Consider the following 11,763-nt stretch of genomic DNA (forward strand, 5'->3'; position numbering starts at 1 on the left):
AAACACCATAGTTATTTCTCTTTCCCCTTGGACCGCTTAGTGCATTACATATGTGGGCATATTTATTTTTAAAATAATAAATCCGGGCCATGAATAGGAGTGCATAACCAAAAATACGCCGGCGCCTAGTACTTTACTACAGTCCGCTTCGTGGCTACGACATATCGGTGGTATACGGTCGCTTTATCGTAATACGAGGTATTATTTAACTTTTTATAACTATACTTGGGGTGACAATTTGCCAAGACATATATAAGAAAGTGTCAATTGAAACAGGAAAATAATTCCCCGTCGAAAACATCTATTGCTATGTTTTTTTTAACATCTACAGGCTCATAGGTGCCCGTGCCTTTTATAAAATTTATTATTAAGAGATATAATATATGCTTACAATATTTTAACTACTATAACGCTACCGCAGCAGCCAGTTTTCTTTACCTTCGAAGCTCTTCTGTTGGATGGTGACACGTACTGACCATAATTATTATTTTTTTCAGGTAAGTTGGTTGTAATATTTTAGTTTAATATCTTTAGTTTTATTTCTTAACCATTCATCATCACTTAAACATTAGTTAATAAATAAAGAATATTAGTTTAATTTTCCTATTATTGGGTTGCGGACCCCGCACCTTGTAGAAACAGTGAGAGCACAGCCTCAGCGTCAGTGCTGTCGCGTTTTTGAATAGCCATTTCTGTGATTCGTGGATGGTCATGAAGCGTTTGCCATATCCCTGGTCCATCAGGAGTTTCTTTTCTTCCTGCGTACGGACAGTTCTTTCTTGCGAATGCGAGAAAGGGTGCTCTTAAGTCCTCTCTCTCCATTATGGTATGGAGTGTATAGTGTAGGTTCTGAAGAGGTCCCACTCTGTGCTCAATTTGTCATCCTGAATTAATGGCGGTATGACTATGCGGTGCGAAACTCAATTTGTTTTCTATGTCCCATTCTTGTACGGCCGCTAGGGTGGATTCCACTGCAATCTCTAACCCGCTGGTTTGATGGTTTGAGAAAACGAGGATCACGTCAACCGCAAATGCCTGACAGTAGACTGCCATGGTTGGCATCTTTTGTAACAGCGAGTCCAGGATGAGGTTCCAGAAATTTGGTCCGCCGATAGAATCCTGGACAAAACCTTTCGTGGTTCTTCTCACTAGTCGCTCTGGTGTAGTTTAATAAGACCCTCCGGTCTTGTAAATATGAAGTCACCAAGGCTTATCAGTTCCGCAAGCAATTTTTTGCACCATCTGCTTTTTAAGGGCTAGCCACAATGCATTGTCGAAGGCGCCCTCTATACCGAGCGATACCAAAAGTACTTTTTTTTTATTTAAATTCCTTCCGGATATGTCCGATCAGGTCGTAGAGAGCGTCTTCCATTCCAAGCTGAATGAATCCATACTGGCTCGGGTGTAAAGACGGGAGTAGATGCCATTGGATCCTACCCACCATCAGTTTCTCTACAATCTTACCGAGGATTGACAACAGTCCTATCGGCCTGTAGGATTTTGGGTGGGTGTAGTCATCTTTGCCGGGTTTTGCGGAGGATGCACACGTGGGCGACCTTCCACTGATAGCGTAAGGCATTTATTTGTTAACGCCAGGAATACCTCCCTGTCGCAGTTTATGGCCGCAGTGCATATATCGGACGTCAAGCCATCCGGGTCTGGAGCTTTCTTCGGATTGAGGCTCGATAGCACCATCTCCAACTCCGCGGTTGTAAATGGTGGATCGTCGGCCGATAGACCTTGAATCTCCGCAGGAATTTTGTTCTCAGTGGTCGATCTTATGGAACCTGAACTTTTCTGTTTCGGTCATTCGGAGTCATCTGGGTAGAACGTCCTTGCTAAGAGTTCAGCTGACTGGTCGGGCGACAGTGTTTCCCCGGCTGTATCCCTCAGGAGCAAGTCGTTCCGCCTTTTCGACGTTTTCCTTATGACCGTATACGCCGTCCCAGACACTTTCGAGGTCCTGGGTCGAACAAAACTCCTTCCAGCTTTTTGTGACTGCTTCGATCGCACTCTCTTGGTAGTTGTCCCTTCCCTATATGTATTCTTGGACTGTGAGTTGTCTCCGACTGGGTGCAACATTGCGGATACGGCGGTTTTTCCTTAGCACGTCCTTTTTTTGGGGTCTTCAAGGACGGCGGACCACCATGGGGGTAGACCCCCATGGTGGATCGCCTTTCTACACCTTTGCTTTCGGGATCGTGCTTTCGCAGGACCCATGGATTATTGATGTATAGGTGGTAAACATCTCCTCCAGTTCTTCTGGCCTTGTGAGGTCCGAGACGAGTTCCAGGGTGATTTCACTGTCAGCGAGGTTGGTCTTGGATTTGGTGGAGAAGTCGGACCACTTTGCCTTCTTGGTGTTGTATTTACGCGTAGAGATAGGCCGCAGGGGTTCTAGGGCCTTCTCCAGGCTCAGGCCGAAATTAATGGCGTTGTGGTCTGATGTTATGAGACTTCTATCCACTCTCCAGTCTTCCATTCTGCCGAACAGAGGGCTGGTCAGCGTCACTATCTATTGCTAAGTTACAGCATCGTCAGTCATCTCCAGACATAACAGGAGATGCTAACGTAACAATGAAGTCACAGAGATTAAAGCGTAAGCAGGGAGATTACTTGGAATATATCTTGAATAAATTGGAAAATATGTTCTCCATTTAGACAGCCGTACAGGACGCGAAGTATGAATCACTTCTAAATACCTTCAACACAATCAGAGATCATGAGCAACTAATACGAAGAGCTTAAAATTAAATATGACTCACTTGTGCTAGAAAATCTAGAAAACAAAGGACAAATCAGAAATTTGGAGGAAAAGAAGAAGTCGCACTAATGTTTAGAAATATTCAGAAAACCGAAAAAATTCAGGAATTACAAGACTATTTAAAGTCACTTGGAATAGTGCTTAAAGTCGAGGTCGACCCTCATGAAATTCGATCCATCCACAAGAGATTTTTAAGAAATGAGAAATTTAAACATTAATTTTGGAATTTACAACGGTAATCATCAAGGATAAAATATTGAGCTCGGCAAAACGGCTCGCGAAGGACTTATATAAATACGAATAATGGCAACAGACTGAACTCCATTATATGTCGGACTTCCTTACACCAAGCATGAAAAAACGTTAAAATCGGTTACAAATTCTCCAGGTACTACTTTCTACATAAGAAAAGAAACGAGCCCTCAATTCTTTAAAAAACGATAAACGCTAGGGGTCTTTCGAGCGTTTGCAAACTACATAAGCGACTCGTGCTCATTATTACTGTTTGTTTTTCTTTTATTTATTAATCTATTGTTTGTATAGACATTGCACACACACACACATATACATGACGAACTCAGTACTTATTCTAATTATTTAACTTAATCACAAAACACTCTCAATCAATAATACCTAGCCTGGGCAACCTAGCTTTGGCTCCTGCCTTCCCACACACAAATGTACTTATTATTAAGGTTTATAAAAAAAATTAAACATAAATATAAATAAATTTATTGTATTAATACAATCGTTAAATAATACTTAAATACAGAATACTATTGCAAAACGATATCATCAGTTACACGGAGGTAAAAAATTTGCGCCAATATTATTTTAACTATGAGTTTAGTCAATGGTACTTATTATTATGTAAATTTTTTAATTAATTTGACACAACTCAAATACCTTCCCTTATGAATGCGCAAGAAAGCTAGCTTTAAAAGAATGACCACATCCGCTCTGTCAAGAGCGAAACCACAGATACAAAAATCAGTATATTTTTTTTCTAAATTCAAAAAGAGTGTACAAATAATCCTTTACTTTTATTTGAAATTACACTTAAATAAGGAGTAGAAACGACAACATTCAATTTTCACATTGTTATGTTGTATTTTTTCCAAAATTAAGCTATTTATAGTCTTCCAATCAGATAAATTTTTTTTTTATTTTTTTTTTTTTTATAGAATAGGAAGGCGGACGAGCATATGGGCCACCTGATGGTAAGTGGTCACCAACGCTCTTAGACATTGGCATTGTAAGAAATGTCAACCATCGCTTACATATCCAATGCGCCACCAACCTTGGGAACTAAGATTTTATGTCCCTTGTGCCTGTAATTACACTGGCTCACTCACCCTTCAAACCGGAACACAACAATATCAAGTATTGCTGTTTTGCGGTAGAATATCTGATGAGTGGGTGGTACCTACCCAGACGAGCTTGCACAAAGCCCTACCACCAGTAGAATAAACCACGATGACGTTGAATGAACGATGACGGTCGAGCACTATAATAATCTGTGGTGCCTTTATGGGTTTGTGAAAAAAGAGTTGATGTAGTAGATAATACAGCAGAGCTATTCGGAAATCATATATTTACGCCTTCGATTGGAAAAGGATAAGGAAAAAGGGATAGCAAGTATTTCAGTCTTGTCAAATTGTTTTTAAAAGAAGTAAATGATTAAATAAAAAAATAAACACAAACAATGTATTAGTTTTAGTAAGCCGTCACACAACTAAAGTGTTATTCGTCTTGAATAGATGCAGCTTTACTATAAACGTTGATTAGCGACTGTTCAGTTAAAAACGGATTGATCTCTTTCCGTTATTATTGATTTTACATTCGAAAGAACAAGACAGCATTGTTTAACTAATCAGTCAATAAGCAACGTTTCTAAGACCGTTAGTTTCAGGTATATAAGTATCACATATAAAGCTTATTATTATCACATCGAAGGGTCGAAACGACATGACATCATGACACTAAAATACATTTAATATCATAACTGATAGAACTCCCAAGAGATGTGAGGTTAAGGAAAATGTTGCATGTGAAACTTTTGTATATTATTTATTATATACCATATTACCACTTACTACTATTATATAAATCGTTTCCAAATTCAATATTACATAGCAAATATGTATAACAAGACAAAAGGTATTATAAATATTACCGTTGGTCCTTGAAACCGAATTCCGACAACGGAGGTTAAGCTTAGGGGCTAGCCAACAACGCAAGACAGTGCGCACGCGTACTACTGAGAAATCACACGCAGGGCCGGTTTTACGTGTTGTCCTAGGCACGGGAGTGTATCGCTCCCAATTTCTTTACATCGCGTTAAAAACTGACCCAGGATTTCGAACGGCCAGGCAAGCGCAACCAAAGCGCCTTAGATACACAGCGGAAATTCCCTGCCTACGTACGAAGCGCTTTAAATCTACATTCATCATTCGTACTGCGAAACTGTGGAATGCTTTGCCTGAGTCTGTATTTCCTGATAGGCACAACGTCTTCAAATCCAGAGTAAACAGGTTTCTTATAGGCAAGCGTGCTACATCTTAGACCGTGTTGATCCTTAACATCAGGCAAGTCAACGGTCAAACGCTGGCCTATTAAGAGTAAAAAAAAAAAGATTTCAACACGACGATTCGGGATTTGCAGCATAATAAGCCACAAGAACCAACAAGGCATCTGCCTTGTTATCATCTACCGGCCATATAACTAAATCATCTAATTAATAAAATTAATACGACATGCATCATTTTCCAAATATTAAAATTAAGGCAATTATAATTAACCAGAATTTCAACACTCACTGTCTCTAACCACCAAACTACAAACTATTCTAAATATTTTCACTGAGCACCCATTTATGGAATGTCCTACATTATTACAAGTTAATTTAAATCAATATTTCTTATTAATAATACGTGTTACTATGTAACATCGATGTTATATAATTTAATAAAATACCTTTCACTTGCGATTAATTTATAAAATGACTCAGATACCGTCAACTTCTATTGAAACTATGACTCGAGTTATTATTTTGCAAGAAGCTTGGAGTCTTACCTTCTTTAACTATTCTTAAAGCCTGTAAGACCCTGGCCGTGTCCAATTCTTTTTCTGAAGCTTTCTCGTTGTCTAAACATATTTCTGACATACGAGCATTAAACTGCTCTATGACTTTAACTCTATAATCTATGGATGACGCTACAGGATTAGCCGTTAACCACAGATATTCTAAGCACGGTAGATTACATATATATTGTACTTCTTCAACATCGTCTATTAGATTACAGCCAAGATCTAAACTCTCGAGTGAATAAAGCTTAGAAAAACCTTGAAGAGATTCAATTTTATTTTGCGATAGATCAATTTTCACTATATTGCCTATTTTCGCGTGCCAGTTCGAACACATTGAGAAGCGATTCATAGATAAGTTGAGGACTTGTAAATCGTGAAGACACGATATATCACAAAGCTCGGTCAGTTTGTTTGAAGACAAATTCAGACGCTGCAGCTTCGGAACTAATCTGATTGCCCAGTCGACATTGTCAATGTTGTTGCTTGCAAAGTTTATAACAGTCAATTTCTTCCAAGTCTGCAATAAAAAAAAATATATCAGAAATTATAGTTTCTAGTATAACTATAAGCAGCCGTTTACTATAGATACACAGACGTATTGACCTAACATTCTAAGAAAGTAATTAATTCAAGTTTAAAAATAGTATTTAAATAAAAAAGGGAAGATGTGATATGGACTGGCCCACAATTGGCAGTGCCTTCCGCCCGGGGTTGCGTGTTCGATTCCTACCACGAGTCTGGATGTATTTTGTATACATATTTTATTTATTATGTATATAAGTATGTATGTATTTAAAAATATATATGTAAATATGTATATCAGTCGGTTGTTATCTATTAAGTTGCCTATAGGAACAGACGAAAGTGTGTGTATTATTATTAAAAAACAACAACTGCTAGTTTGGTAGAAATAGACGACTTGCCTCGTCTTATTTCTATCATTAATTACAATAACATAATTTATGTAATCTATCTGCATTTCAAAGTGCTACAATTATTTTAAAATTAAAAGACATAATATACATTATATTATGTCTTTTAATTATTACCCTACCTCCTATCCTCACTAATATTATAAATGCGAAAATGCGTTTGTTTGACTAAACTAGGTTAGAACGCGTGAATCTTAACCGATCGTGGGTTCAAACCCGGGCAAGCACCACTGAATTTTCATGTGCTTAATTTGAGTTTATAATTCATCTCGTGCTTGACGGTGAAGGAAAACATCGTGAGGAAACCTGCATGTGTCTAATTTCATTGAAATTCTGCCACATGTGTATTCTACCAACCCGCATTGGAGCAGCGTGGTGGAATAAGCTCCAAAACCTTCTCCTCAAAAGGGAGAGGAGGCCTTGGCCCAGCAGTGGGATATTAACAGGCTGTTACTGTTACGATTATCGTTTTAACTACTCAACCAAACATCATATTCTTTTTTTTTATTATAGGTAAGCGGACGAGCAAATCGGCCACCTGATGGTAAGTGGTCACCAACGCCCATAGACATTAGCATTGTAAGAAATGTTAGCCATCGCTTACATCGGCAATGCGCCACCAACATCGGGAACTAACATGTTATGTCCCTTGTTCCTGTAATTACACTGGCTCACTAACCCTTCAATTGTATTCCAGATACAAAAATACCAAGTATTGCCGTTTTGCGATAGAATATCTGTTTAGTTAGGTAACCCAGACGCGCTTGCTCAAAGTCCTACCACCAGTAAATTTACATACTATATTTTGCATACACGTTGTTATAGGTACAGAAAAATACATAATATACCTAACAAGCCCCCCCCCCAATTCTCGCGCACGTGCGGAAACTAGTAATATAAAAGTAAGAATATAAACAAACCATATTTATTACGTACTTATTCACCTATGAGTAATGAAGACTGGTTTTTTTATACAGATCTGAACAATCATCTAAATATATTTAGAAATGTTATCTTTAATTAAATATAATTACAAAATAAATACCAAACTTATTTACATTACCATCAAAAGCTGTTTGTTGAACAATTAAAATAGCAACACACGTTAAAGCAACACATCACACAAGCATAGAATCAACTTTTTAATGGAAGTGTATTTGGTGGAATTCTGGTTATAATTTGGTGCTGATTATTACTTTGTAATATGAAATGGTAGTTCCACATTTAAGTAAATATTTGGACACAAGTAAGGCGAAAGGCTGGTTGGTTAGTCGCCCGAATACAAACAATGGATTGAAAATTAAAAACACATCTACTTCAGATTTACTTCTTCAACGTAATAATTGAACAAAATTTAATTATAAAATACGAGTAAAGTAAATATTAGTTAATATATTTAACTTGTAACCCATTAAATGGTGATATAACCTAATTAATAATGAAAACATTTGTTATCTGAGTCATTGAATTGAAATGACTAAGCAGATGTCCGATAAACTCGTTAACTGGGATATTAATGTTTATTTTATTATTTATTATTCATCTATTTAATATAATATAAGCTATATGTATAGTACTAGTTAACGCCAACGGCTTAGACCACGTGACCTTATTTTGTTCCCCCGATAGTGGATATATTAATCACTCGAGAAGCAACTATTTTCATTAATTGCACTGTCAGACATATTTTCCTTTTGTAAAATAAGCTTTTTATATGTTTTATAATGATGATACTCTTAAGATTTTGAAAAACTAAAGTATTACATTTTTGTTGCTCATGCTGGGCATAAACACTATGAAGAATGGGCGTTCCCCTTCCGTGATGATCGCTTGTGTAACAAACAAATAAATAAGCCAATTGGCACTTCCGCATTTATAATATAATGGGATATGCTAGTATATAAATATATAGTCTAGTTGCGTAGACCAGTGGTTCTAAAGATCTTGTCCGAGGAATACTACTATTCCTCCTTGAAGCCACTAATGTTACTCGACAAATACAAATAAATACACAAAAAAAAGAACTTAAGAACATTCGTTTTTCATGGTGAAACGTTAATGATACAATATATTTTATTGAAATAACAATTTGAAGCTGGATATTAATATTTTTTACTTGTCCATAATGGACATTATAATATTTTTTTTGCAGTCAATATGCTATTTTTTGCATTGCATCCTTTCCAGTCAAAAAGTTTGGCTACCCCAGTTTTATATCTCACGATCTATCGCAAGTGTTCCGCGCAACAAATTATACCAATTTAACGTTACACGATTGATAACGGTTAAGAGGCAACGGCGCGGACGTATTTTGTTGACACAACTGTTCAGCCTAGTTAGTTACACATAGGAAGATTCATTTAAAGTAGAATGAGTTTAAAAACAACGGTGACGTAGAAATTTAATACCTAATAAATTTATATTCAATTCGGGTGCAACGTTAAATCGAAACGTTTATGATGCTAAATGTTTCACTTTTGTTAGGTCACATGCTTTTTAATCTTTACCTATCAGCTATAATAGGCCGACAATATTACAAGAGTTTTATCAATATTTATTCATACAATGATATAGTTTAAATAATAATTAATCATATAAAATGTATCTATCAGTATGAATACATAGGTTTGTTATGAGGCAATATAATAATACTAATAATAATCTTGGGACATTATTCACACATGGCCATCAGATCCCAAACTAAGCAGAGCTTGTGCTATGGAAACCAGACAACTGATATACTACATATAATAATTTTCTTTTGTAAATACATACTCATATAGATAATTACACCTAGGCTCAGGACAAACAGACATGTTCATGCACACAAATGTCTGTCCTGGGTGGGAATCGAACCCATAACTTTCTTTTGTAAATACATACATACTCATATAGATAATTACACCCAGACTCAGGAGAAACAGACATGTTCATGCACACAAATGTCAGTCCTGAGTGGGAATCGAACCCACAACCTTCGGCGTGAAAGGCAAGTATCTACCAACCACACCAACCGGCAAATATGTATGTACTATCTGTAATATGCAAGTCCATCAACAACCAAATCTCTCCTAAGTATTTCTAAGTTTATTTTATCTAGGTCACAGGCTACATCTATGTCGGGTTTCATATTAATTATTTCAGTGGTTTAGTTGAAAGGTACAAGGCAGACAGAGATTACTTTTCATTTAATGTAAAGCATATTGTTTACATACCACAGTGTCAGCGAGGCTTGACTGATCCTTGTGTAGAACATCAACGAGCAGAAACTCATTCAAAGTCACAACGCTGGCTATATGTACGGATAGACTAATGAGTGATTCACGCAGGCTCCCTGAAAGAAAATACTTCATGAATAATCCATTTTAGCTGATATTACAGATTCTTTTTTATACCAACAATTCCTATTTGATATAATGAGCTTTATATCGAAAGTATGCAATGTTTAAACACATTTTAAAGTATGTTTATCATGAATGAAAGTTCCATTAAAAGCAAATTGGTACCTTTTGTATGCATCCAAGAAAAACAAACAACACTTATTATAAAATAAATACTCATTATAAATGAGATAACTTTTGTTAGTATAATAGTATGATTAATATTAACTATTATAACATACTTATTGTATTTTTTATTAATAATACTAGATAATTAGTTCAATAAATAAAAAAATACTTTTTTTTACCATAGAGAATTTTGACCTTAGACTATGATTTAAAGGTGTTTGTTAAACTATTTAGACTAGGTTATCATATTGACTTATATTAATATTAACTATTTATGTAAGTGTATAACTTTATTGAGTGAAACATAAAATTAGCCACTCAATGACATCTCTCTTTTACCTGTATCTTTCAAATTCTAATACATTCATCATGTCATACCCATATTCATAAATAAAACTGACAAAAACATTATCTTACCGACACTCTGTATACATCCCATGGGTACACCTAGGACCTTTAAATCGACCAATGATTTAAACGGTATGAGATCAAAGTATAGTTCATTAGGTATTATGTTACTCGTTCCCAATTTCTCGTAGCTCCCTTCGATGCTAAGTGATCTCACTTGAGAACAGAAGTCCAGAATGTGGCTGAAGTCAAACATTTGGTCCTCTTTCTCTGTCGGTGGGCATGCCATTTTAAATCTTTCACTCACTGCATGTAGCTGAAATAACAGACGGAATTTTAATTGATATTAAATTTGGTGCTTCCATTACTGTATGTTAACTTTTAGTATATTTATTTTTTCTGCCAATAAACATACATATGTATGATTACAATGAAACACTTTTATAGTTAATAAAATTTAAAATTGAATAAAGAAAGAAATTTACCTCAAGTACACTGAATTTATGTGATTTCTCATTTTCCAACAACTTGTCGCCTTCTAAGAAAAGTTTTTTAGCCAAATCTTGTAAAAGGAAAAATATATCATACAAATGGAAGTCTAAGAAATGCGCGAACTCTGATGGCATTGTGAGCAACAAATAATTAAAGACATTTTTAAGGTAATCGTTTAACGCTTCACGTCTTTGTTCAACAAATTTTGGTGTTTTGTTGCGTATAACTTTTTTCGGTGGCAATAAATCTTTAGCCACGCCGTGGTCATTCACTAACTTCTCGTGGAGTTCCACAAAGTCATTATACCGATGTAAAACATCCCATTTCACAGACCCCACTTTAACACCGATTTTGTAAAACGTAACATTATCCTTCGATAAAGCTTCCACGACATTCACTGTACTGTCGTTTCGATAGTTTACAAATGACGACATTTTTAAGTATACGAAAATTGGTTTAAGTTCGCATTTCAAGTGATATAACAACGGAAATCGACCGTGAAGTTTTATTTGATGCGCTTCAACAGAAATAGTACAGAAACCAGTCACTTAAATCAACACTAAAATGTAAATGAGCAAAATGACATTTGACATTTCTAACAATATGCTTTTGACGTTTATATTCAATT

The 11,763-nt window shown here is 35.9% G+C and overlaps 1 protein-coding gene across 2 annotated transcripts; it reads right to left on the reverse strand.

The window, feature by feature from the left end:
• Positions 1-11,694, reverse strand: LOC126776496 (nischarin). 2 transcript variants are annotated; one of them, XM_050499066.1, is made up of 5 exons: positions 11,129-11,694; positions 10,713-10,959; positions 10,002-10,120; positions 5,840-6,371; positions 1-2,483 (listed from the first exon to the last, which is right to left on the reverse strand). In XM_050499066.1, exons 1-5 carry the CDS (start codon positions 11,567-11,569, stop codon positions 2,449-2,451), a joined length of 1,374 nt encoding a protein of 457 aa, XP_050355023.1. In that variant the 5' UTR covers positions 11,570-11,694; the 3' UTR covers positions 1-2,448. The 2 variants fall into 2 exon arrangements, with proteins under 2 accessions (XP_050355023.1, XP_050355022.1); XM_050499065.1 differs by lacking the exon at positions 1-2,483 and having other exon boundaries at positions 3,481-6,371.
• Between the last annotated feature and the right edge of the window lie 69 nt (positions 11,695-11,763).

Source organism: Nymphalis io, chromosome 20 (genome assembly GCF_905147045.1).
Source record: "Nymphalis io chromosome 20, ilAglIoxx1.1, whole genome shotgun sequence".
Taxonomy (NCBI): Eukaryota; Metazoa; Arthropoda; class Insecta; order Lepidoptera; family Nymphalidae; genus Nymphalis; species Nymphalis io.